This window comes from Nesoenas mayeri, assembly GCF_963082525.1.
Source record: "Nesoenas mayeri genome assembly, chromosome: 34".
Classification (NCBI taxonomy): Eukaryota; Metazoa; Chordata; class Aves; order Columbiformes; family Columbidae; genus Nesoenas; species Nesoenas mayeri.
Window position 1 is genome coordinate 61,071 of NC_137575.1, and position 27,744 is coordinate 88,814.

The 27,744-nt window shown below is 59.8% G+C and overlaps 3 protein-coding genes across 3 annotated transcripts in view; all 3 read right to left on the bottom strand.

Annotated features, from left to right (window-relative positions):
* Positions 1–6,037: 6,037 nt before the first annotated feature.
* On the bottom strand, positions 6,038–15,418 carry NEDD8 (NEDD8 ubiquitin like modifier; the record flags this gene model as incomplete). The annotated part of the gene is made up of 4 exons (XM_080361566.1): positions 15,278–15,418; positions 11,016–11,063; positions 8,605–8,687; positions 6,038–6,179 (listed from the first exon to the last, which is right to left on the bottom strand). Exons 1-4 carry the CDS (start codon positions 15,293–15,295, stop codon positions 6,038–6,040), a joined length of 291 nt encoding a protein of 96 aa, XP_080217692.1. The 5' UTR covers positions 15,296–15,418.
* Positions 15,419–15,961: 543 nt separating this feature from the next.
* Positions 15,962–24,115, bottom strand: TINF2 (TERF1 interacting nuclear factor 2; the record flags this gene model as incomplete). Its single annotated transcript, XM_080361567.1, has 9 exons — positions 23,960–24,115; positions 21,025–21,190; positions 18,288–18,407; positions 18,101–18,202; positions 17,792–17,902; positions 16,452–16,551; positions 16,256–16,330; positions 16,133–16,170; positions 15,962–15,997 (listed from the first exon to the last, which is right to left on the bottom strand). Exons 1-9 carry the CDS (start codon positions 24,001–24,003, stop codon positions 15,962–15,964), a joined length of 792 nt encoding a protein of 263 aa, XP_080217693.1. The 5' UTR covers positions 24,004–24,115.
* A 101-nt stretch (positions 24,116–24,216) lies between these two features.
* TGM1 (transglutaminase 1) overlaps positions 24,217–27,744 on the bottom strand; it is a gene marked incomplete at its 3' end in the record, with an annotated part of 45,189 nt that continues 41,661 nt past the window's right edge. Inside the window, exons 15-16 of the mRNA XM_080361568.1 lie at positions 26,152–26,305; positions 24,217–24,291 (exon numbers count right to left, since the gene is read on the bottom strand). Coding sequence (XP_080217694.1) covers positions 24,217–24,291; positions 26,152–26,305 — 229 coding nt within the window. The remainder of the gene's footprint in view (positions 24,292–26,151; positions 26,306–27,744) is intronic.

Genomic DNA, 27,744 nt, shown 5'->3' on the forward strand with positions numbered 1-27,744 from the left:
TGTTAATGCACAGGGACCCAGGAGTGCCCCAAAGGGACCCAAGTAGGGGACCCAGGAGTTCGGGGGGGGACCCAGGAGTGCCCCATAGAGCCCTATAGTTGCCACTTAGGGACCCAGGAGTGCCCCATAGATCCCCATTGTTAATGCACAGGGACCCAGGAGTGCCCCAAAAGGGACCCAGGAGTGCCCCAATGGGGACTGGGGGGGGGGCGGGAGGGACCCAGGAGTTCGGAGAGCGGGGGGGGGGGGGGGGGGAAGGGGTTAAGGGAGGGACCCAGGAGTTCGGGGGGGGACCCAGGAGTGCCCCATAGATCCCCATACATTACTCATTGTGCCCCACAGAGCCTGGGTCCCCCCCCCGAACTCCTGGGTCCATTGGGGCACTCCTGGGTCCCTCCCGAACTCCTGGGTCCCTCCCCGCCCTATTAACTCCATTGGGGGCACTCCTGGGTCCCCCCCCCGAACTCCTGGGTCCCTTGGGGCACTCCTGGGTCCCTCCCCGTGCCCTTCCCCTCCCCCCCTTGTCCTTGTGCAGCTGTTCCCACAATCCCCCGCGGCAGCCGAATTGGGGGGGGGGGGGGGGGGGGGGGGGGGCACTTAGGGGGCGGAGCGCTCCGTCACCCCTATGGGTCCGATCCCTATGGGTCCCATCGCTATGGGGCCGGGCGCTATGGGGCTGGGCGCTATGGGGCTGAACCCTATGGGTGTGATCCCTATGGAGCAGAACCCTATGGGTGCGGGCGCTATGGGGCAGAACGCTATGGGGCTCAATTCTATGGGGCAGAACCCTATGGAGCTCAATTCTATGGGTCCGACCCTATGGGTCCGAATCCTATAGGGCAGAACCTTATGGAGCTCAATTCTATGGGGCAGAACCCTATGGGTCCGAGTCCTATGGGTCAGAACCCTATGGAGCTCAATTCTATGGGTCCGACCCCTATGGGTCTCGAATCCTATGGGGCTCAACCCTATGGGGCAGAACCCTATGGGTCTGACCCCTATGGGTCCGAATCCTATGGGGCTCAACCCTATGGGGCAGAACCCTATGGGGCCCAATCCTATGGGTCCAAACCCTATAGGTGCGAATCCTATGGGGCAGAACCCTATTGATCCGAACCCTATGGGTCAGACCCCTATGGGGGCTCAACCCTATGGGTCAGACACCCTATGGGTCGGACCGCTATGGGGCTCAGCCCTATGGGTCTGGGCGCCGTGGGGCGGGCGTGTGGGGCGGCGCTGCGGGGCCTTTGCCGTGGGGCAGCGGGCGCTATGGGGTGGAGGGCGCTTCCCGCGGGCTCACGCCGTGGGGCTGGCGGCACTTGTGGGCTGGGCCCGATCCTGCGGCTCCAGGCTCAGCCCCATAGCGTCTTCGCTTCGCCCCATAACCGACTGGAGGCGTGAGTAATGCATGGGGGGACCCAGGAGTGCCCCAGGGGACCCAGGAGTTCGGGAGGGACCCAGGAGTGCCCCAATGGGGGGAACTTGGGGGGGACTTGTGGGGGGGGGAACATGGGGGTGGGGAGGGACCCAGGAGTTCGGGGAGGGACCCAGGAGTGCCCCAAGGGACCCAGGAGTTCGGGAGGGACCCAGGAGTGCCCCAAGGGACCCAGGAGTGCCCAAGGGACCCAGGAGTGCCCCAAAGTGGGGGGGGAGGGACCCAGGAGTGCCCCGGGGGGGGGACATGGCGAGGGGGGGGGACGGGACATGGGGGTGAAGAGGGACCCAGGAGTTCGGGAGGGACCAGGAGTGCCCAAGGGACCCAAATAGGGGACCCAGGAGTTCGGGAGAGGGACCCAGGAGTGCCCCAAGGGACCCAAATAGGGGACCCAGGAGTGCCCCAATGGGTTTAATAGGGGAGGGAGGGACCCAGGAGTGCCCCAAAGGGACCCAGGAGTGCCCCAAAGGGACCCAAATAGGGACCCAGGAGTGCCCCAAGGGACCCAAATGGGGGACCCAGGAGTGCCCCAAGGGACCCGAATAGGGACCCAGGAGTTCGGAGAGAGGGACCCAGGAGTGCCCCAAGGGACCCAAATAGGGACCCAGGAGTGCCCCAAGGGACCCAAATAGGGGACCCAGGAGTTCGGGAGGGACCCAGGAGTGCCCCAAGGGACCCAAATAGGGACCCAGGAGTTCGGGAGGGACCAGGAGTGCCCCAAGGGACCCAAATAGGGGACCCAGGAGTTCGGGAGGGACCCAGGAGTGCCCCAAGGGACCCAAATAGGGGACCCAGGAGTGCCCCAAGGGACCCAGGCGTCCGGCGCCCCCTCCCCCCCCAGGCGCCTGGTGAACCTCAGCGGGCGGTTGGACGTCACTCTTTGTCGCCTCCCTATTGGTCGCTTCGCTGCCGCTGCTCCGCCCCCCCTCCCGCCTTCGTGCTGCGCCTGATTGGCCGCTGGCTGGTGGGCGTGGCCGTCTGGAACTCCGCCCCCCGCCTCCTCTCATTGGTCGAAAGCGCTTTGGGGCGTTGCGTCAACCAATGGCGGCCGGGCTGCTGCTGCTGCCCCACGGAAGCCCCGCCCCCTGCCGGGCCAGCGGCGCCCAATGGGAGGGCCCGCTGCTTTCCCGCCAAGCGTTCTCATTGGTCTATTGCGCCCTGGGCTGGCGGAGGAGGCGGGGCTGCTGGGGCGCGCGCTCTACGGGGATGGCCGGCGGGAAAGGGGCGGGGCCGGGGGGGGCGGGGCTTGGAGGAGGAGGAGCCGAGGGGGTGGAGTCAATGGGGTGGGCGGGGCCTCGCTTGGCGGGAAACGGAGGGACCCAGGAGTGCCCCAGGAGGCTGGGAGGGGACCCAGGAGTGCCCCAAGGGACCCAGGAGTTCGGGGAAGGTCACGTGGGTTCTGGGGGGACCCAGGAGTTCGGGAGGGACCCAGGAGTGCCCCAGGGGACCCAGGAGTTCGGGAGGGACCCAGGAGTGCCCCAATGGACCCAGGAGTCCGGGAGGGACCCACGGAGTGCCCCAATGGACCCAGGAGTTCGGGGAAGGTCACGTGGGTTCTGGGGGGACCCAGGAGTTCGGGAGGGACCCAGGAGTGCCCCAGGGGACCCAGGAGTTCGGGGGGGACCCAGGAGTTCGGGCTTAGAGGCAATGGAGACATGGGAGGGACCCAGGAGTGCCCCAAGGGACCCAGGAGTCCGGGAGGGACCCAGGAGTGCCCCAATGGACCCAGGAGTCCGGGAGGGACCCAGGAGTGCCCCAAGGGACCCAGGAGTCCGGGAGGGACCCAGGAGTGCCCCCAATGGACTCAACGGTCGATAGTTGGGAGGACCCAGGAGTTCTGGGGGGGTTATGGGGAAGGGACCCAGGCGTCCGGGAGGGACCCAGGCGTCCGGGGTGGGCGTTGGACGCGCTGTTCCTGCTGAACGTGACGCTATTGGTGGGTTGGCAGGCGCTGTTGGGCGTCACCCTGACCTACCGCTCTGATTGGTCGAGCAAACGCGGTGGGCGGGGCCGTGGGATGGGCCGCCTGGTTGGTCACTTATGGGGGGTGGTTCCGGTGGGCGTGGCCAGGACCCACAAGATAAGGGGGATTGGGGGGGGGGGGAGGGACCCAGGAGTGCCCCAAGGGACCCAGGAGTTCGGGAGGGGGGTGGTTAATAGGGGTTAAGGGAGGGACCAGGAGTGCCCCAAGGGACCCAGGAGTTCGGGAGGGGGGTGGTTAATAGGGTTAAGGGAGGGACCCAGGAGTGCCCCAAGGGGACCCAGGAGTGCCCAAAGGGGGGGATATGGGCGGGGGGAGGGACCCAGGAGTGCCCCAGGGGACCCAGGAGTTCGGGAGGGACCCAGGAGTGCCCCAAGGGACCCAGGAGTTCGGGGGTGGGGGGGGGGGAGGGGGTTAATAGAGGTTAAGGGAGGAGGGACCCAGGAGTGCCCCAAGGGACCCAGGAGTGCCCCAAAAGGGGGGATATGGGGAGGGGGGAGGGAAGGGACCCAGGAGTTCGGGAGGGACCCAGGAGTGCCCCAAGGGACCCAGGAGTGCCCCAATGGACCCTAATAGGGACACGGGAGGGACCCAGGAGTGCCCCAGGGACCCAGGAGTGCCCCAAGGGACCCAGGAGTGCCCCAATAGACACTAATAGGGACACGGGAGGGACCCAGGAGTGCCCCAATGGACCCAGGAGTGCCCCAAGGGGACCCAGGAGTGCCCCAAGGGACCCAGGAGTTCGGGAGGGGGGTGGTTAATAGGGGTTAAGGGAGGGACCCAGGAGTGCCCCAAGGGACCCAGGCGTCCGGGTGGGAATTGGGGGTTTTGCTGTGAATTGTTGTTTGGGGGGTTTTTTTTGGCTTCAAATTGTGGATTTTGGGCTGAAAAATGTGAAGTTTTGCCTGAAATTCGCGGGTTTTGCCCCAAAAATGGGGATTTTGACGACGAAAAATGTGGATTTTGGGGGGAAAATGGGGGTTTTTGGTATTAAAAGTGTGACGTGAAATGGACCCAAAATGACTCGAAATGGACCCAAAATGACCCGAAATTGACACAAAATGACCCAAAATTGACACAAAATGGCCCAAAAGTGACACAAAATGACCCAAAATTGACCCAAAATGACCCAAAATTGACACAAAATGGCCCAAAAGTGACACAAAATGACCCAAAATTGACACAAAATGACTCAAACTTGACACAAAATGGACCCAAAATGATCCAAAATTGACTCGAAATGACTCAAAATTGACCCAAAATGACTCAAAAACGGCCCAAAAATTCACAAATTGACCCAAAATGACTCAAAATTGACCCAAAATGACTCAAAAATGGCCCCAAAATGACCCAAAATTGACTCAAAATGACTCAAAATTGACAGAAAATGACTCAAAATGACCCAAAATGACCCAAATTGACCCAAAATTGACACAAAATGGCCCAAAATGACTTAAAAATGGACCCAAAATGGCCCAAAATTGACTCAAAATGACCCAAAATTGACCCAAAATGACCAAAAATTGACCCAAAATGGCCCAAAATTGACTCAAAATGACCCTAAATGACCCAAAATTGACCCAAATTGACCCAAAATTGACCCAAAATTGACTCAAAATTGACAGAAAATGACCCAAAATGACCCAAAATGACCCCAAATTGACCCAAATTGACCCAGAAATGGACCCAAAATGACCCAAATTGACCCAAAATTGACTCATAATGACCCAAAATGACTCAAAATTGACCCAAAGTGACCCAAAAATGGCCCAAAATTGACACAAAATGGCCCAAAATTGACTCAAAATGACCCAAAATGACTCAAAACTGACTCAAAATGACCCAAAATGACCCAAATTTGACACAAAATGGCCCAAAATGACTTAAAAATGGACCCAAAATGGCCCAAAATTGACTCAAAATGACCAAAAATTGACTCAGAATGACCCAAAATGGCCCAAAATTGACTCAAAATGACCCAAAATTGACAAATTTACCCAAAATGACTCAAAATTCACTCAAAATGACCCAAAAATGGCCCAAAAATTGACAGAAAATGGACCCAAAATGACCCAAAATTGACTCAAATTGACCCAAAATGACTCAAAATTGACACAAGAAGCCCTAAAAATGGCCCCAAAATGGCCCCAAATTGACTCAAAATTGACATAAAATGACCCAAAATGACCCAAAATTGACCCAAAAGTGACACAAAATAACTCAAAGTTGACCCAAAATGACCCAAAATGGCCCAAAATTGACCCAAAATGCCCCAAAATTGACTCAAGATGCCTCAAAATTGACACAAAAAGCCCTAAAAATGGCCCCAAAATGCCTCAAAATGGCCCAAAATGCCCCAAAATTGACACAAAATTGCCCCAAAATGCCTCAAAATGACTCAAAATTGACTCAAAATGACTCAAAATTGACTCAAAATGCCCAAAATGCCCCAAATTCCCTCAATTCTCTTTATTATTGAACCCGGGGGGGGGGGGGGGAAATGGGCGAAACCAACTCAGGGCGGGGGGGGGGGGGGGGGGACTGTTGGATCAGCCCAGACCACGCCCCCTTGTGGCCACGCCCCCTCGTGGCCACACCCCCCATTTAGAGCGCACCCCGCCTCAGGCGCCCCGGAGGCCCCGCCCCCCGGAGGCCCCGCCCCCCGAGGCCCCGCCCCCGGAAGCCCCGCCCCTGAGCGCCAGCACCAGGTGCAGCACCGACCCCCCCTGGATCTTGTAGTCGGCCGCGGTTTTCTCGTCGTTCCTGCGGCAGCCAATGGGAGGGCGGCGATGAGGACACGCCCACACACCCCTCCACCCAACCACCACCCCCTCCTCCTCGGGGGATAAGACACGCCCACCGTGAGCCCATTGGTCAGCACATTGAGCACCGTTGAGTCCATTGGTCCCATTGACCCCCATTGACTCCCATTGATTCCCATTGATCCCATTGACCCCATTGACCCCATTGACCCATTGACCCCATTGACCCCCATTGATCCCATTGACGCCATTGACCCCATTGACCCCATTGACGCCATTGACCCCATTGACCCCCATTGACCCCATTGATCCCATTGACCCCATTGACCCATTGACCCCATTGACCCCATTGATCCCATTGACCCCCATTGACCCCATTGACCCATTGACCCCATTGATCCCATTGATCCCATTGAACCCGATTGACCCCATTGATCCCATTGACCCCATTGACCCCCATTGATTTCATTGATCCCATTGACCCCCATTGACTCATTGACCCCCATTGACCCCATTGATTCTCATTGATCCCATTGACCCCATTGACCCCATTGACTCATTGACCCCCATTGACCCCATTGACCCCATTGACCCATTGACCCCATTGACCCCATTGACCCTCATTGATCCCATTGACCCATTGACCTCACTGATCCCATTGACCCCATTGACCCCATTGACCCCCATTGACCCCATTGATCCCATTGACCCCATTGACCCCCATTGACCCATTGACCCCATTGACCCCCATTGACCCATTGACCCCATTGATCCCCATTGACCCCATTGACCCCATTGACCCATTCACCCCATTGACCCCATTGACTTTTATTGATCTCTATGGGTGTCTATGGGTCCCATTGTCCCCATTGACCTCGATTGATCCCATTGACCCCATTGACTCTTACTGATCCCCATTAACTCTCATTGACTCCTATTGACTCTTATTGATCCCCATTGACCCCATTGACTCTTATTGACTCCCATTAAGTCTCATTGACTGCTATTGACTCTTATTGATCCCATTGACCCCCATTGACCCCATTGACCCCATTGACCCATTGACCCCACTGACCCCATTGACTTTTATTGATCTCTATGGGTGTCTATGGGTCCCATTGTCCCCATTGACCTCGATTGATCCCATTGACCCCATTGACTCTTATTGATCCCCATTAACTCTCATTGACTCCTATTGACTCTTATTGATCCTCATTGACTCCATTGACTCTTATCGATCCCCATTAACTCTCATTGACTCCTATTGACTCTTATTGATCCCCATTGACTCCATTGACTCTTATTGATCCCCATTAACTCTCATTGACTCCTATTGACTCTTATTGATCCCCATTGACCCCATTGACTCTTATTGATCCCCATTAACTCTCATTGACTCCTATTGATCCCCATTGACCCCATTGACTCTTATTGATCCCCATTAACTCTCATTGACTCCTATTGACTCTTATTGATCCCCATTGACCCTATTGACTCTTATTGATCCCCATTGACTCTCATTGACTCCTATTGACTCTTATTGATCCCCATTGACCCCATTGACTCTTATTGATCCCCATTGACTCTCATTGACTCCTATTGACTCTTATTGATCCCCATTGACCCCATTGACTCTTATTGATCCCCATTAACTCTCATTGACTCCCATTGACTCTTATTGATCCCCATTAACTCTCATTGACTCCTATTGACTCTTATTGATCCCCATTGACCCCATTGACTCTTATTGATCCCCATTAACTCTCATTGACTCCTATTGACTCTTATTGATCCTCATTGACTCCATTGACTCTTATTGATCCCCATTAACTCTCATTGACTCCTATTGACTCTTATTGATCCCCATTGACCCCATTGACTCTTATTGACTCCCATTAAGTCTCATTGACTGCTATTGACTCTTATTGATCCCCATTGACCCCCATTGACCCCATTGACCCCATTGACCCATTGACCCCATTGACCCCATTGACTTTTATTGATCTCTATGGGTGTCTATGGGTCCCATTGTCCCCATTGACCTCGATTGATCCCATTGACCCCATTGACTCTTATTGATCCCCATTAACTCTCACTGACTCCTATTGACTCTTATTGATCCCCATTGATCCCCATTGACCCCATTGACTCTTATTGATCCTCATTAACTCTCATTGACTCCTATTGACTCCTATTGACCCCCATCACCCCCATTGTCCCCATCGCCCCCATCGCCCCCATTGACCCCATTGCCCCCATTGTCCCCACTGACCCCCATTGACCCATTGACCCCATTGACCCCATTGACCCATTGACCCCATTCACCCCCATTGACCCATTGGCCTCATTGCCCCCATTGTCCCCATCGCCCCCATCGTCCCCATCGCCCCCATTGTCCCCATTGTCCCCATGTCCCCATGTCTCACATCTGCTTCCCGCTGTAGATGAGCCGCTGCTGCTGGGGGGGGATCCCCTCCTTCTCCTCCACCCGCTCCTTGATCCGCTCCACCTGCCCCCCAAAACCCCCCCATATCAATGGGCGGGGCCATGGGGTGGGGGGGTGTGGCCACAGGGTGGGGGCGGGGCCATGGGGTGAGGGGGTGTGGCCAATGGGGTGTGGGGCGTGGCCAATAGGCCCCCAAACCCCCCCCCCCCCCACCCATCAATGGGCAAAGCCAGGGGGGTGGGGGGTGTGGCCATGGAGTTGGGGGGTGTGGCCATTGGAGGGGTGTGGCCACGTGGGTGGGGGGTGTGGCCATTGGGGGGTGTGGCCATTGGGAGGTGTGGCCACGTGGGTGGGGGGTGTGGCCATTGGGGGGGGTGTGTGGTCACGTGGGTGGGGGGTGTGGCCATTGGGGGGGGGGGGCCACGTGGGTGGGGGGCGTGGCTATTGGGGGGTGTGGTCACGCGGGTGGGGGGCATGGCCATTGGGGGTGTGGTCACGTGGGTGGGGGTGTGGCCAAGGGGGGGGGGTGTGGCCACGTGTGTGGGGGCGTGGCCATTGGGGGGTGTGGTCACATAGGTGGGGGTGTGGCCAAAGGGGTGGGGGTGTGGCCATGTGGGTGGGGGTGTGGCCATTGGGGGGTGTGGCCATTGGGAGGTGTGGCCATTGGGGGGTGTGGTCACGTGTGTGAGGGGTGTGGCCATTGGAGGGGGTGTGGTCACGTGGGTGGGGGGCGTGGCCATTGGGGGGTGTGGTCATGCGGGTGGGGGGTGTGGCCATTGGGGGGGGGTGTGCGGCCATTGGGGGGTGTGGCCATTGGGGGGTGTGTGGCCATTGGGGGGTGTGGCCATTGGGGGGTGTGGTCACATGGCTGGAGGGGTGTGGCCACGTGGGGGTGTGTGGCCATTGGGGGGTGTGGCCACGTGGGTGGGGGGCGTGGCCATTGGGGGGTGTGGTCACGCGGGTGGGGGGCGTGGCCATTGGGGGGTGTGGTCACATGGGTGGGGGTGTGGCCAAAGGGGTGGGGGTGTGGTCACATGGGTGGGGGTGTGGCCATTGGGGAGGGGTGTGTGGCCATTGGGGGGTGTGGCCATTGGGGGGTGTGGTCACATGGCTGGAGGGGTGTGGCCACGTGGGGGTGTGTGGCCATTGGGGGGTGTGGCCACGTGGGTGGGGGGCGTGGCCATTGGGGGGTGGGGTCACGCGGGTGGGGGGAGTGGCCATTGGGGGGTGTGGTCACATGGGTGGGGGTGTGGCCAAAGGGGTGGGGGTGTGGCCATGTGGGTGGGGGGTGTGGCCATTGGGGGGTGTGGCCATTGAGGGGTGTGGCCACGTGGGTGGGGGGCGTGGCCATTGGAGGGGGGGTGTGGTCACGTGGGTGGGGGGTGTGGCCATTGGGGGGGTGTGGCCAATGGGGGGTGTGGCCATTGGGGGGTGTGGCCACGTGGGTGGGGGGTGTGGCCATTGGGGGGGGTGTGTGGTCACGTGGGTGGGGGGTGTGGCCATTGGGGGGGGTGTGGTCACGTGGGTGGGGGGTGTGGCCATTGGGTGGGTGGTCACGTGGGTGGGGGGTGTGGCCATTGGGGGGGGTGTGCGGCCATTGGGGGGTGTGGCCATTGGGGGGTGTGGCCACGTGGTTGGGGGGTGTGGCCATTAGGGGGTGTGGTCACATGGCTGGAGGGGTGTGGCCACGTGGGGGGGTGTGGCCATGGGGGGGGTGTGGCCACAGTGTGGGGGGTGTGGCCATGGGGAGGGGGGTGTGGCCATTGAGGGGGTGTGGCCATGTGGGTGGGGGGTGTGGCCATTGGGGGGTGTGGCCACGTGGGTGGGGCGTGTGGCCATTTGGGGGTGTGGCCACGTGTGTGGGGGCGTGGCCATTGGGGGGGGTGGTCACGTGGGTGGGGGGTGTGGCCATTGGGGGGGGTGTGTGGCCATTGGAGGGTGTGGCCATTGGGGGGTGTGGCCACGTGGTTGGGGGTGTGGCCATTAGGGGGTGTGGTCACATGGCTGGAGGGGTGTGGCCACGTGGGGGGGTGTGGCCATGGGGGGGGTGTGGCCACAGTGTGGGGGGTGTGGCCATGGGGAGGGGGGTGTGGCCATTGAGGGGGTGTGGCCATGGGGAGGGGGGTGTGGCCATGGGGAGGGGGGTGTGGCCATTGGGGGGGTGTGGCCACGTGGGTGGGGGGGCGTGGCCATTGGGGGGTGTGGTCATGCGGGTGAGGGGCGTGGCCATTGGTGGGTGTGGTCACATGGGTGGGGGTGTGGCCAAAGGGGTGGGGGTGTGGCCATGTGGGTGGGGGGTGTGGCCACGTGGGGGGGTGTGGCCACGTGGGGGGGTGTGGTCACGGGGTGGGGGGCGTGGCCAAAGGGCCCCAAGGGGCGGGGCTTCCGTACCTTGTCGGTGGGTTCGATGTCGATCTCGATCTCTTTGCCCGTCAGGGTCTGGGGGGGGAAATGGGGTGAATGGGGTGGAATGGGGGGCACTGGGATGAACTGGGAGTCACCGGGTTGAACTGGTTTGAACTGGGGGGGGTCACCGGGTTGAACTGGTTTGAACTGGGAGTCACTGGTTTGAACTGGGGGGTCACCGGGTTGAACTGGTTTGAACTGGGGGGGTCACGGGGTTGAACTGGGAGTCACTGGTTTGAACTGGGGGAGTCACCGGGTTGAACTGGGATGAACTGGGGGGGTCACGGGGTTGAACTGGGAGTCACTGGTTTGAACTGGGATGAACCGGAGGGGTCACTGGTTTGAACTGGGGGTCACTGGTTGAACTGGGATGAACTGGGGGGGTCACTGGTTTGAACTGGTTTGAACTGGGGGGGTCACTGGGAGTCACTGGGATGAACTGGGGGGGTCACCAGATTGAACTGGTTTGAACTGGGGGGTCACCGGGTTGAACTGGTTTGAACTGGGGGGGTCACCGGGTTGAACTGGGATGAACTGGGGGGGTCACCGAGTTGAACTGGGATGAACTGGGGGGGTCACTGGGTTGAACTGGTTTGAACTGGGGGGGTCACTGGGATGAACTGGGGGGTCACTGGTTGAACTGGGATGAACTGGGGGAGTCAGTGGTTTGAACTGGTTTGAACTGGGGGGGTCACTGGGATGAACTGGGATGAACTGGGGGGTCACCGGGTTGAACTGGTTTGAACTGGGGGGGTCATCGAGTTGAACTGGGATGAACTGGGGGGTCACCGGGTTGAACTGGTTTGAACTGGGGGGTCACTGGGATGAACTGGGATGAACTGGGAGACACTAAAGGGGTCACTGGGATGAACTGGGATGAACTGGGGGGTCACTGGTTTGAACTGGGGGGGATCTATGGGGCAATGGGGGTCACTGGGATGAACTGGGAGACACTGAGGGGTCACTGGTTTGAACTGGGATGAACTGGGATGAACTGGGAAACACTAAAGGGGCAACTGGGATGAACTGGGAGGGATCTATGGGGCACTGGGATGAACTGGGATGAACTGGGATGAACTGGGATGAACTGGGAGACATTAAAGGGGCAACTGGTTTGAACTGGGGGGTCACTGGGATGAACTGGGATGAACTGGGATAAACTGGGGAGTCACTGGGATGAACTGGGAGACATTAAAGGGGTCACTGGGATGAACTGGGATGAACTGGTTTGAACTGGGGGGGATCTATGGGGCACTGGGATGAACTGGGATGAACTGGGATGAACTGGGGGGTCACTAGGATGAACTGGGATGAACTGGGATGAACTGGGATGAACTGGGATGAACTGGGGGGGTCACTGGTTTGAACTGGGGTGAACTGGGAGGGATCTATGGGGCACTGGGATGAACTGGGATGAACTGGGGGGTCACTGGGATGAACTGGGGGGTCACTGGGTTGAACTGGGATGAACTGAGGGGGGTCACCGGGTTGAACTGGGATGAACTGGGATGAACTGGGAGGGATCTATGGGGCACTGGGATGAACTGGGGGGGAATCTATGGGGCAATAGGGGTCACTGGTTTGAACTGGGATGAACTGGGATGAACTGGGAGAGATCTATGGGGCACTGGGATGAACTGGGATGAACTGGGATGAACTGGGAGACACTGAGGGGTCACTGGTTTGAACTGGGATGAACTGGGATGAACTGGGAGACACTAAAGGGGCAACTGGGATGAACTGGGATGAACTGGGGGGTCACTGGTTTGAACTGGGGGGGATCTATGGGGCAATGGGGGTCACTGGGATGAACTGGGATGAACTGGGATGAACTGGGAAACACTAAAGGGGTCACTGGGATGAACTGGGATGAACTGGGGGGGTCACTGGTTTGAACTGGGAGGGATCTATGGGGCACTGGGATGAACTGGGATGAACTGGGAGACACTGAGGGGTCACTGGTTTGAACTGGGATGAACTGGGATGAACTGGGAAACACTAAAGGGGCAACTGGGATGAACTGGGAGGGATCTATGGGGCACTGGGATGAACTGGGATGAACTGGGATGAACTGGGAGACATTAAAGGGGCAACTGGTTTGAACTGGGGGGTCACTGGGATGAACTGGGATGAACTGGGAGGGATCTATGGGTCACTGGGATGAACTGGGAGACATTAAAGGGGTCACTGGGATGAACTGGGATGAACTGGTTTGAACTGGGGGGGATCTATGGGGCACTGGGATGAACTGGGATGAACTGGGATGAACTGGGGGGTCACTGGGATGAACTGGGGGGTCACTGGGTTGAACTGGGATGAACTGGGGGGGGTCACCGGGTTGAACTGGGATGAACTGGGATGAACTGGGAGGGATCTATGGGGCACTGGGATGAACTGGGATGAACTGGGATGAACTGGGAGACACTGAGGGGTCACTGGTTTGAACTGGGATGAACTGGGATGAACTGGGAGACACTAAAGGGGCAACTGGGATGAACTGGGATGAACTGGGGGGTCACTGGTTTGAACTGGGGGGGATCTATGGGGCAATGGGGGTCACTGGGATGAACTGGGATGAACTGGGATGAACTGGGAGACACTAAAGGGGTCAGTGGGATGAACTGGGATGAACTGGGGGGTCACTGGTTTGAACTGGGGGGGATCTATGGGGCACTGGGATGAACTGGGATGAACTGGGAGACACTGAGGGGTCACTGGTTTGAACTGGGATGAACTGGGATGAACTGGGAAACACTAAAGGGGCAACTGGGATGAACTGGGAGGGATCTATGGGGCACTGGGATGAACTGGGATGAACTGGGATGAACTGGGATGAACTGGGAGACATTAAAGGGGCAACTGGTTTGAACTGGGGGGTCACTGGGATGAACTGGGATGAACTGGGATAAACTGGGGAGTCACTGGGATGAACTGGGAGACATTAAAAGGGTCACTGGGATGAACTGGGATGAACTGGTTTGAACTGGGGGGGATCTATGGGGCACTGGGATGAACTGGGATGAACTGGGATGAACTGGGGGGTCACTAGGATGAACTGGGATGAACTGGGATGAACTGGGATGAACTGGGGGGGGTCACTGGTTTGAACTGGGGTGAACTGGGAGGGATCTATGGGGCACTGGGATGAACTGGGATGAACTGGGGGGTCACTGGGATGAACTGGGGGGTCACTGGGTTGAACTGGGATGAACTGAGGGGGGTCACCGGGTTGAACTGGGATGAACTGGGATGAACTGGGAGGGATCTATGGGGCACTGGGATGAACTGGGGGGGAATCTATGGGGCAATAGGGGTCACTGGTTTGAACTGGGATGAACTGGGATGAACTGGGAGAGATCTATGGGGCACTGGGATGAACTGGGATGAACTGGGATGAACTGGGAGACACTAAAGGGGTCACTGGGATGAACTGGGGGGGTCACTGGTTTGAACTGGGGGGGATCTATGGGGCAATGGGGGTCACTGGGATGAACTGGGATGAACTGGGATGAACTGGGAGACACTAAAGGGGTCACTGGGATGAACTGGGATGAACTGGGGGGTCACTGGTTTGAACTGGGAGGGATCTATGGGGCAATGGGGGTCACTGGGATGAACTGGGAGACACTGAGGGGTCACTGGTTTGAACTGGGATGAACTGGGATGAACTGGGAAACACTAAAGGGGCAACTGGGATGAACTGGGAGGGATCTATGGGGCACTGGGATGAACTGGGATGAACTGGGATGAACTGGGATGAACTGGGAGACATTAAAGGGGCAACTGGTTTGAACTGGGGGGTCACTGGGATGAACTGGGATGAACTGGGATGAACTGGGAGGGATCTATGGGGCACTGGGATGAACTGGGATGAACTGGGATGAACTGGGGGGGTCACTGGTTTGAACTGGGGGGGATCTATGGGGCAATGGGGGTCACTGGGATGAACTGGGATGAACTGGGATGAACTGGGGGGGGTCACTGGGGCTCAATTCATTTCAATGGGGCTCAATGGGGCTCCATAGGAATCAATGGGAGTCAATGGGGCTCCATAGGAATCAATGGGAGTCAATGGGGCTCCATAGGAATCAATGGGGCTCCATAGGAATCAATGGGGGTCAATGGGATCAATGGGAGTCAATGGGAGTCAATGGGGGTCAATGGGAGTCAATGGGAATCAATGGGAGTCAATGGGCCCCCCCCCCCCTTTCCCACAATCCCCCGCGCCCCCCCCCCCCCCCCCTCACCTTCACTTTAATCAGCATCGCGGCGTCCCCGGCGCTTTCCCCGCTGGGCCGGAAGCGGAAATCACCCCCAAAACCACGCCCCCCCCCTCCTCCTCCTTAATTAACCGCTTGTAATTAACGCCCCGCCCTTCATTAATTAATTAGCGGACCAACTAACGAGCGGCCCAGCGGCTGCTCCCCCCGCCACTCTCAAAATGGCGCCGCCGCGGGGGACGCTGGGAGGCGGCGCCGCCCCCCCCGCGCTCTGATTGGCTGCGCGCTTCGCGCCGGCCCACCGCGCCGCGCCGGGGGGGGGGGGGGGAAAACACCGTAAAACGTCCAAAAAACGGCTTTTTACACATTTTTACACATTTTTACACAAACGAAGCGTTGCGGGGGGGCAGCCCCACCCCCTCCCGCGCGCGTTTTAACCGAATTTAGCGGTTTTAAGAGGGTTTTAAAGGCGGCGCTCCCCCCCCCCCCTCCCGCGCGGGTGGTGCGGTCCCATTGAGGGCAATGCGGGCGGGTAGCGGGCCAATGGGGAGCGAGCGGCGCGGGCGCGGGCCAATCAGGGAGCGCGGGGGGCGGGACTGTGTAGTGGGGGGGGGCGCGCTGGCTCCTTATTTGGCAGCGCATAGGGCTGAATGGCTCATTATTTGGCAGCGGGTTAATTAAGCAAAGGGGGTTAATTAGGGGGGTGATTACTCACCGGGGCGGGGGGGGGGAGCGGCGGGGACGGGCCTGGAGGGGGGAAAAGCGGCTTAATTAACCCCCATGCTATTAATTATGCACGTTAATTAGCACCCCCCCCCATTAACCCCCCCTATGCTAATTAGCCCCCCCATGCTAATTAGCACCCCCCCCCATGCTAATTACCTGCTTGGGCGGGGTCACTTCGGGGTCACCGATGAACTCTATGGGGGGAAATGGGGTGAAATGTCCCCATTGGTTGTCGTCAGTCCCGCCCCCCCCCCCAAGCCCCGCCCCCTTGGCACTCACCCAATGGCGGCAGCCGGAGGGGGCGGAGCCTGCGCGGGGGGCGTGGCCTCGGAGGGGGCGGGGCCAGCGGGGGGACTGGGGGGGGGGAATAGGGATGAATGGGGAGGGGGGGGGGCTGGGAGACAGAGCCCCTGAGGCCACGCCCCATTGAGGCCACGCCCCCCTTGAGGCCACGCCCCCCCCGGCCCCGCCCTACCCCGGGGGGCGTGTCCCACGTCGCTCAGGTAGCGGCTGAGGATTGGCAGGTCCAGGGGGCGGGGCCTGGGGGGGGCGTGGCTGAGAACCAGCTCCTGCAGCTGGGGGGCGGGGCCAAGGAGGGGGCGGGGTCAAAGGGGGGTGCGGTGCCGCCCATTGAGCCCATTGACCCCCATTGAGCCCCATTGATCCCATTGACCCATTGACCCCATTGATCTCATTGACCCCATTGACCCATTGACCCCATTGACCCCATTGACCCCCATTGCCCCCATTGACCCCATTGACCCCATTGACCCATTGACCCCATTGATCCCATTGACCCCATTGACCCTCATTAACCCCATTGACCCCATTGACCCCCATTGACCCATTGACCCCATTGACTCTTATTGATCCGCATTAACTCTCATTGACTCCTATTGACTCTTATTGATCCCCATTGACCCCATTGACCCATTGACCCCCATTGACCCCATCGCCCCATTGACCCCATTGACTCTTATTGATCCCTATTAACTCTCATTGACTCCTATTGACTCTTATTGATCCCCATTGAACCCCACTGACCCCATTGACCCCATTGACCCCCATTGATCCCCATTGACCCATTGACCCCATTGACCCATTGACCCATTGACCCCATCGCCCCCATTGATCCCCATTGACCCATTGACCCCATTGACCCCCATTGACCCATTGACCCCATTGACCCATTGACCCCATTGACTCTTATTGATCCACATTAACTCTCATTGACTCCTATTGACTCTTATTGATCCCCATTGACCCCATTGACCAATTAACCCATTGACCCCATTGACCCCATTGACCCCATTGACTCCCATTGATCCCATTGACCCCATTGACTCTTATTGATCCGCATTAAGTCTCATTGACTCCTATTGACTCTTATTGATCCCCATTGACCCCCATTGATCCCCACTGACCCCCATTGACTTCTATTGATCTCTATGGGTGTCTATGGGTCCCATTGTCCCCATTGACCCCATTAACTCTTATTGATCCATGTTCGCTCTTATTGATTCCATTGACCCCATTGACCCATTGACCCCATTGACCTCCATTGACTCTTATTGATCCGCATTAACTCTCATTGACTCCTATTGACTCTTATTGATCCCCATTGACCCCATTGACCCATTGACCCCCATTGACCCCATCGCCCCATTGACCCCATTGACCCCATTGACCCCATTGACCCATTGACCCCATTGACCCATTGACCCCCATTGACCCATTGACCCCATTGACCCCATTGCCCCCATTGCCCCCATTGCCCCATTGCCCCCCATAGCCCCCATAGCCCCCCATTCTCACCAGTTTGGGGTCTGGGGGGGGCAGCGCCGCCTCCACCCTACACAGGAACTCATGGAACAGACTCTCCAGGGCCCCAAGGAACCGGTCGCCATATTCCAGACCAGCCGCAAACTGGGATGAACTGGGATGAACTGGGAGCCCCCCCATGGCCAACTGGGGGGGATCTATGGGGCACTGGGAGCTACTGGGAGGGCTCAATGGGGCTGGGGGGGGGGGTAACAAGTCCATTATAGCCCATTATAGTCCATACTGGTCTATACTGGTCTATACTGGTCTATACTGGTTTATACTGGTTTATACTGGTCTTACCTTCAGATACTCGTCCCGACGCTCCGGGTCTCCCAGTAACCCCAGTATAAGGTCCCGGAAGCTCTCCTGGGCCTCCCCGACCAATCGGAGCTCGCGAGGTGTCTGGGGGGGTGGGGGCGGAGCCAGGGGTATGCCTGGGTCCCTCCCGTTTGGCCCAATCCCCTCCCGGTTTAAGCCGGGGACTCACGGGCTGGGCGGGGCCGGGGGGGGGAGGAGCTTCCGGCCACTCCCCCTCCGGGAAGAACCAATCGAGGGCGTCGAGGATGCGGCCGGGGGGTTCGGCCTCGCGAAGGAGGCGCATCACGAGCTGCAAGATGGCCGGCGTCAGGGCAAGATGGCCGACAAATGGGGGGCAAGATGGCTGACAAATGGGGGGCAAGATGGCCGACAAATGGGGGGCAAGATGGCTGACAAATGGGGGGCAAGATGGCTGACAAACGGGGGGCAAGATGGTCGACAAATGGGGGGCAAGATGGCTGACAAGGAGGAGGTAAGATGGCCAACAAGGAGGAGGCAAGATGGCCGCTGGTCTCCCAAGGTGGCCGCCGGGACAAGATGGCTGACAGTGCCCCAAGATGGCTGCCGGTCCCCAAGATGGCCGCCGGTCTCCCAATATGGCCGCCAGTCCCTAAGATGGCCGCCAGTCCCCAAGATGGCCGCCGGTCTCCAAGATGGCTGCCGGTCTCCAAGATGGCCGCCAGTCTCCAACATGGCCGCCAGTCTCCCAAGATGGCCGCCGGTCCCCAAGATGGCCGCCGGTCCCCAAGATGGCCACCAGGCATACAAGATGGCCGCCGGTGCCCAAGATGGCCGCCGGTGCTCAAGATGGCCGCCAGTCTCCAAGATGGCCGCCAGGGGGCCAAGATGGCCGCCAGTCCCCAAGATGGCTGCCGGTCTCCCAAGATGGCCGTCAGTCCCCAAGATGGCCGCCAGTCCCCAAGATGGCCGCCAGTCCACAAGATGGCCGCTAGTCTCCAAATATGGCTGCCAGTCCCCAAGATGGCCGCCAGGCATACAAGATGGCCGCCCCTCTCCCAAGATGGCCGCCGGTCCCCAAGATGGTCGCCAGGCATACAAGATGGCCGCCGGTGCCCAAGATGGCCGCCGGTGCTCAAGATGGCCACCAGTCTCCAAGATGGCCGCCAGGGGGCCAAGATGGCCGCCAGTCCCCAAGATGGCTGCCGGTCTCCCAAGATGGCCGTCAGTCCCCAAGATGGCTGCCGGTCTCCCAAGATGGCCGTCAGTCCCCAAGATGGCTGCCAGTCCCCAAGATGGCCGCCAGTCTCCCAAGATGGCCGCCAGTCCACAAGATGGCCGCCAGTCTCCAAGATGGCCGCCAGTCTCCCAAGATGGCCGCCGGTCTCCAAGATGGCTGCCGGTCCCCAAGATGGCCGCCAGTCTCCAAGATGGCCGTCAGTCTCCCAAGATGGCCGCCGGTCCCCAAGATGGCCGCCGGTCCCCAAGATGGCCGCCAGGCATACAAGATGGCCGCCGGTCCCCAAGATGGCCGCCGGTCTCCAAGATGGCCGCCAGTCCCCAAGATGGCCGCCAGGGGGCCAATATGGCCGCTGGCCCTGGGGCATCATGGGAAGGGGATGAGGCGGCGGCCATCTTGTGGACTGGCGGCCATCTTGGAGACTGGCGGCCATCTTGTGTGGCTGTCGGCCATCTTGGGAGACCGGCGGCCATCTTGGGGACCGGCAGCCATCTTGGGGACCGGCAGCCATCTTGGAGACCGGCGGCCATCTTGTGGACTGGCGGCCATCTTGGGAGACTGGCCGCCATCTTGGGAGACTGGCGGCCATCTTGCCAACCCGTCAGCCATCTTGGGAGCCAGGTGGCCATCTTGCATGGCTGTCGGCCATCTTGGGTGACTGGCGGCCATCTTGTGACCCCGTCAGCCATCTTGGGGGCGAGTCGGCCATCTTGGGAGACTGGCGGCCATCTTGCGGGACCAGCGGCCATCTTGTGTGGCCTTGGTCATCTAAGGGGACCGTCGGCCATCTTGCCGACTTGTCAGCCATATTGGGTGACTGGCGGCCATCTTGCTGACCCGTCAGCCATCTTGGGAGATGGGCGGCCATCTTGTGGCCCTGTCAGTCATATTGGGAGACTGGCGGCCATCTTGTGAACCCGTCAGCCATCTTGTGGCCCTGTCAGCCATATTGGGAGACTGGCGGCCATCTTGCGGCCCCGTCAGCCATCTTGTGCCAGCGGCCATCTTGTGTGGCCATCAGCCATCTTGGTCGACTGGCGGCCATATTGGGAGACCGGTGGCCATCTTGTGTGGCCGTCAGCCATCTTGGGGGACTGGCGGCCATCTTGCCAATCCGTCAGCCATCTTGTGGCCCCGTCAGCCATCTTGCGACCCCGTCAGCCATCTTGCCAACCCGTCAGCCATCTTGGGTGACTGGCGGCCATCTTGGGAGACTGGCGGCCATCTTGGGAGACGGGCGGCCATCTTGCCGAGCTGTCAGCCATCTTGCCGACCCATCAGCCATCTTGGGTGACTGTCGGCCATCTTGTGTGGCCTTGGTCATCTAAGGAGACCGTCGGCCATCTTGCCGACCTGTCAGCCATATTGGGTGACTGGCGGCCATCTTGCTGACCCGTCAGCCATCTTGGGAGATGGGCGGCCATCTTGTGGCCCTGTCAGTCATATTGGGAGACTGGCGGCCATCTTGTGAACCCGTCAGCCATCTTGTGGCCCTGTCAGCCATATTGGGAGACTGGCGGCCATCTTGCGGCCCCGTCAGCCATCTTGTGCCAGCGGCCATCTTGTGTGGCCGTCAGCCATCTTGGGGGACTGGCGGCCATCTTGCCGACCCGTCAGCCATCTTGTGAGCCCGTCAGCCATCTTGCGGGTGGGGGGGGGGTGATCTGGGGGGAGGGGGCGTGTCCAGGGGAGGGGGCGGGGCACTCACGGCGGCCCGCAGGCCGAGTCGCAGTCGCGCCATGTGCCGGAACCGCAGCAGCGCCGGCGCCGCCCGCCCCACGGATTCCAGCAGCGCCAGCACCCGGCCCAGCTGCCGCAGGCTCCGCCCACGCACCACGTGCCACGCCCCCGCCAGAGCCACCCGCAGCGATAGGCTGGGGGGGAGGGGCTTAGAGACCACGCCCCATTGACCCCATTGATCCCATTGACCCCCATTGACCCCATTGACCCCCATTGAGCTCATTGATCCCCATTGACCCCATTGACCCCCATTGACCCCATTGACCCATTGACCCCCATTGACCCCCATTGACCCCATTGACCCATTGACCCCCATTGACCCCCATTGACCCCATTGACCCATTGACCCCCATTGACCCCCATTGACCCCATTGACCCATTGACCCCCATTGACCCGTGCCACGCCCCCGCCAGAGCCACCCGCAGCGATAGGCTGGGGGGGAGGGGCTTAGAGACCACGCCCTATTGACCCCATTGATCCCATTGACCCCCATTGACTCCCATTGACCCATTGACCCATTGACTCCCATTGATCCCATTGACCCCATTGACCCCATTGACCCCATTGACCCCCATTGACACCCCATTGACTCAATTGATCCATTGACCCCATTGACTCCATTGACCCCATTGACCCATTGACTCCCATTGATCCCCATTGACCCCATTGACCCCCATTGACTCCCATTGACCCATTGACCCCATTGACCCCCATTGACCATTGACCCCCATTGACCCCATTAACCCCCATTGATCCCATTGATTCCATTGATTCCCATTGACCCTATTGATCCACTGACCCCATTGTCCCATTGATCCTCATTGAGTCCCATTGACCCCCATTGATTCCCATTGACCCCATTGACCCCAATTGATTCTCATTGACCCCCATTGACCCCCATTGACCCCATTGTCCCCATTGACCCCCACTGACCATTGACCCCATTGTCCCCATTGACTCCCATTGACTCATTGACCCATTGACCCCATTGATCCCTATTGACTCATTGACCCCATTGACCCCCATTGATCCATTGACCCATTGACCCCATTGATCCCATTGATTCCCATTGACCCCATTGACCCCCATTGACTCCATTGATCCCATTGATTCCCATTGACCCTATTGACCCCCATTGACCCCTTGACCCCCATTGACCCATTGACCCCATTGTCCCCATTGACCCCAATTGATTCCCATTGACTCCATTAACCCCATTGACCCCATTGACCCCATTGACTCTTATTGATCCACATTAACTCTCATTGACTCCCATTGACTCCTATTGATCCCCATTGTCCCCATTGCCCCCGCTCTGTAGCCACGCCCCCAGGACCATAGCCCCGCCCACCTCTCCATGGCCACGCCCCCTCTCCCCAGCCTCCCCCCCCACCCCCTTGGCCCCGCCCACAACCCCCTTGGCCACGCCCCCCTCTCCCCAGCCTCCCCCACACCCCCTTGGCCCCGCCCATAACCCCCTTGGCCACGCCCCCCACTCTCCAGCCTCCCCCCCACCCCCTTGGCCACGCCCCCTACTCCTCAGCCTCCCCCCCACCCCCTTGGCCCCGGCCCATAACCCCCTTGGCCCCGCCCATTACCCCCTTGGCCCCGCCCATAACCCCCTTGGCCACGCTCCCTCTCCCCAGCCTCCCCCCCACCCCCCTTGGCCCCGCCCATAACCCCCTTGGCCACGCCCATAACCCCCTTGCCACGCCCCCTCTCCTCAGCCTCCCCCCCACCCCCTTGGCCCCGCCCATAACCCCCTTGGCCCCGCCCATAACCCTTGGCCACGCCCATAACACCCTTGGCCACGCCCCCTCTCCCCAGCCTCCCTCCCACCCCCTTGGCCCCGCCCACAACCCCCTTGGCCCCGCCCATAACCCCCTTGGCCCCGCCCACCCCCCTTGGCCACGCCCCCTCTCCTCAGCCTCCCCCCACCCCCCTTGGCCCCGCCATAACCCCCTTGCCACGCCCCCCCACTCTTCAGGCCTCCCCCCCCACCCCCTTGCCACGCCCCCTCTCCTCAGCCTCCCCCCCCACCCCTTGGCCCCGCCCATAACCCTTTGGCCACGCCCCCTCTCCTCAGCCTCCCCCCCACCCCCTTGGCCCGCCCATAACCCCCTTGGCCCCGCCCATAACCCCCTTGGCCACGCCCCCTCTCCTCAGCCTCCCCCCCACCCCCTTGCCCCGCCCATAACCCCCTTGGCCCCGCCCATAACCCCCTTGGCCACGCCCCCTCTTCTCAGCCTCCCCCCCACCCCCCTTGGCCCCGCCCATAACCCCCTTGGCCACGCCCCCTCTCCCCAGCCTCCCCCCCACCCCCCTTGGCCCCGCCCATAACCCCCTTGGCCACGCCCCCCTCTCCTCAGCTTCCCCCCCACTCCCCTTGGCCCCGCCCATAACCCCCTTGGCCCCGCCCATAACCCCCTTGGCCACGCCCATAACCCCCTTGGCTCCGCCCCCTCTCCCCAGCCTCCCCCCCACCCCCTTGGCCCCGCCCATAACCCCCTTGGCCCCGCCATAACCCCCTGGCCCCGCCCATAACCTCCTTGGCCACGCCCGCTCTCCCCAGACTCCCCCCCACCCCCTTGGCCCCGCCCATAACCCCTTGGCCCCGCCCATAACCCCCTTGGCCCCGCCCATAACCCCCTTGACCACGCCCCCTCTTCTCAGCCTCCCCCCCACCCCCCTTGGCCCCGCCCATAACCCCCTTGCCACGCCCATAACCCCCTTGCCCCGCCCATAACCCCCTTGGCCACGCCCCTCACTCTCCAGCCTCCCCCCTCACCCCCTTGGCCACGCCCCCTACTCCTCAGCCTCCCCCCCACCCCCCTGGCCCCGCCCACACCCCCCCTGGCCCCGCCCCCCCCTTGGCCCCCGCCCCCCCCGTTTCCCCGCTCACCTGCCGCCCCCCCCTCCCGCGCTTTTCCGCGGCGCTTTCGTCATTTCCGCCGCTCGCCCCTCCCGGTGGGGGGAGGGGGAATGGGGGGGGTGGGTGGAATTTCGGTTCAAATCCGGCCGCTTTTGCCTTTTTTTCGCCTTTTTTCCCCCAAAACGCCGCGGCCTCCGCCGGCGCCGAGGCGGAAGTGCAGGCCGCGCCGGAAGTCCCGCCCCTCCGCCTCCCCCCCCACTTCTCCCATTGGCCGGCGGCGCCGCCGCTCAAAGAGACGCCCCAGCAGCCGTGACGTCACGGGGGGAGCGCGCGTTTATTGGATGGGAGGGAGGGGGCGCGGGCTGCGAAGGGGGCGGGGCCGAGCCGAGGCCACGCCCACCGCGCCCTGACCCGGGTCCTAGAGCCGCCGGTTCGAATCCAGCGGCTCCCAGTTCGCTCCCAGTGCTCCCAGTATGAACCCAATTGGCTCCCAGTGCTCCCAGTAACATCCCAGTGCTCCCAGTAACAGCCCAGTGCTCCCAGTATGGACCCCATTGGCTCCCAGTATGAACCCCATTGGCTCCCAGTATGGACCAGTGCTCCCAGTATGGACCCCCATTGGCTCCCAGTATGGACCAGTGCTCCCAGTATGGACCCAATTGGCTCCCAGTATGGACCCCATTGGCTCCCAGTGCTCCCAGTATGAACCCCATTGGCTCCCAGTTCCCTCCCAGTGCTCCAGTATGGACCCAATTGGCTCCCAGTGCTCCCAGTATGAACCCCATTGGCTCCCAGTTCCCTCCCAGTGCTCCCAGTATGAACCTCATTGGCTCCCAGTGCTCCCAGTATGGACCCAACTGGCTCCCAGTATGGACCCCATTGGCTCCCAGTGCTCCCAGTATGGACCCCATTGGCTCCCAGTGCTCCCAGTATGGACCCCATTGGCTCCAGTATGAACCCCATTGGCTCCCAGTGCTCCCAGTATGGACCCCATTGGCTCCCAGTATGAACCCCATTGGCTCCCAGTGCTCCCAGTATGGACCCAATTGGCTCCCAGTGCTCCCAGTATGGACCCCATTGGCTCCCAGTATGGACCAGTGCTCCCAGTATGGACCCAATTGGCTCCCAGTATGGACCCCATTGGCTCCCAGTGCTCCCAGTATGAACCCCATTGGCTCCCAGTTCCCTCCCAGTGCTCCCAGTATGGACCCAATTGGCTCCCAGTGCTCCCAGTATGAACCCCATTGGCTCCCAGTTCCCTCCCAGTGCTCCCAGTATGAACCCCATTGGCTCCCAGTGCTCCCAGTATGGACCCAACTGGCTCCCAGTATGGACCCCATTGGCTCCCAGTGCTCCCAGTATGGACCCCATTGGCTCCCAGTGCTCCCAGTATGGACCCCATTGGCTCCCAGTATGAACCCCATTGGCTCCCAGTATGGACCCCATTGGCTCCCAGTATGGACCCCATTGGCTCCCAGTGCTCCCAGACCCCATTGGCTCCCAGTGCTCCCAGTAACATCCCAGTGCTCCCAGTATGGACCCAACTGGCTCCCAGTGCTCCCAGTATGGACCCCATTGGCTCCCAGTGCTCCCAGTATGGACCCCATTGGCTCCCAGTGCTCCCAGTATGGACCCCAATGGCTCCCAGTATGAACCCCATTGGCTCCCAGTGCTCCCAGTATGGACCCCATTGGCTCCCAGTATGGACCCCATTGGCTCCCAGTATGGACCCCATTGGCTCCCAGTGCTCCCAGTATGGACCCCATTGGCTCCCAGTATGAACCCCATTGGCTCCCAGTGCTCCCAGTATGGACCCCATTGGCTCCCAGTTCCCTCCCAGTGCTCCCAGTATGAACCCCATTGGCTCCCAGTTCCCTCCCAGTGCTCCCAGTATGAACCCCATTGGCTCCCAGTTCCCTCCCAGTGCTCCCAGTATGAACCCCATTGGCTCCAGTCCTCCAGTGCTCCCAGTATGAACCCCATTGGCTCCCAGTGCTCCCAGTATGGACCCCATTGGCTCCCAGTGCTCCCAGTATGAACCCCATTGGCTCCCAGTGCTCCCAGTATGGACCCCATTGGCTCCCAGTATGGACCCCATTGGCTCCCAGTATGGACCAGTGCTCCCAGTTGCCATCACCCCCCATTGGTCCCCCCGGGGGGGTCCCCCCCCCCTCCCCCCTCCTCCTCCTCCTCCTCCCCCTCCCAGTATCCCCAGGCCCCGCCCCCTCTGGGGTGGGCGTGGCCTCGAACTGCAGCTCGCCGCTGATTGGCCCCAGCTCGGGGCTCTCCAGGGTCACAACCAATCGGAGGCGGCCGGGGCGGAGCGACGTGATTGCGCCTTGGCGCAGGCGGACGGTCTGACCCGCCCCCACCGAGCTGGGGGGAGGGGGAGGGGTCACAAGGGGTCATTGACCCCCGGTGACCCCCAGTGACACATTGACCCCATTGACCCCCGTTGACCCATTGACCCCATTGACCCCCATTGACCCCATTGATCCCCATTGACCCCATTGAGCCCATTGACCCCATTGATCCCATTGACCCCCATTGACCCATTGACCCCATTGATCCCCATTGACCCCATTGAGCCCATTGACTCTTATTGATCCCCATTGACCCCATTGACCCCCATTGACCCCCATTGACTCTTATTGATCCATATTGGCTCTTATTGATCCCCATTGCCCCCATTGATCCCCATTGACCCATTGACCCCATTGACCCCATTGACCCCATTGACCCCATTGTCCCAATTGACCCCCATTGACCCCATTGACCCATTGACCCCATTGTCCCAATTGACCCATTGACCTCATTGACTCTTATTGATCCCCATTAAGTCTCATTGACTCCTATTGACTCTTATTGATCCCCATTGACCCCCACTGACCCCACTGTCCCCATTGATTCCAATGTCCCCATTGACCCCATTGATCCCCATTGACCCCATTGATTCCCATTGACCCCCATTGATCCCACTGACCCCCATTGACTCTTATTGATCTCTATGGGTGTCTATGGGTCCCATTGACCCCCATTGACTTCATTGCCCCCATTGACCCCAGTGACCCCCATGGACCCCATTGACCCCCATTGACTCCTATTGATCTCTATGGGTGTCTATGGGTCCCATTGACCCCATTGACCCATTGACCCCATTGACTCTTATTGATCCGCATTAACTCTCATTGACTCCTATTGACTCTTATTGATCCCCATTGACCCCCATTGACCCCCATTGAGCCCATTGACCCCACTGACCCCCATTGACTTCTATTGATCTCTATGGATGTCTATGGGGCCCATTAACTCCCATTGACCCCCATTGATCCCATTGACCCCATTGACTCCAATGACCCCCATTGACCTCCATTGATTCCCATTGATCCCATTGACCCCCATTGACTCTTATTGATCCGTATTAACTCTCATTGACTCCTATTCACTCTTATTGATCCCCATTGACCCCCATTGACCCCCATTGAGCCCATTGACTCCACTGACCCCCATTGACTTCTATTGATCTCTATGGGTGTCTATGGGTCCTATTGACCCCCTTGACCCCCATTGATCCCATTGTCCCCATTGACTCCAATGACCCCCATTGACCTCCATTGATTCCCATCGATCCCATTGACCCCCATTGACTCTTATTGATCCGTATTAACTCTCATTGACTCCTATTGACTCTTATTGATCCCCATTGGCCCCCATTGACCCATTGACCGCATTGACCCCCATTGAACCATTGACCCCCATTGACATCTATTGATCTCTATGGGTGTGTATGGGTCCCATTGACCCCATTGACCCAT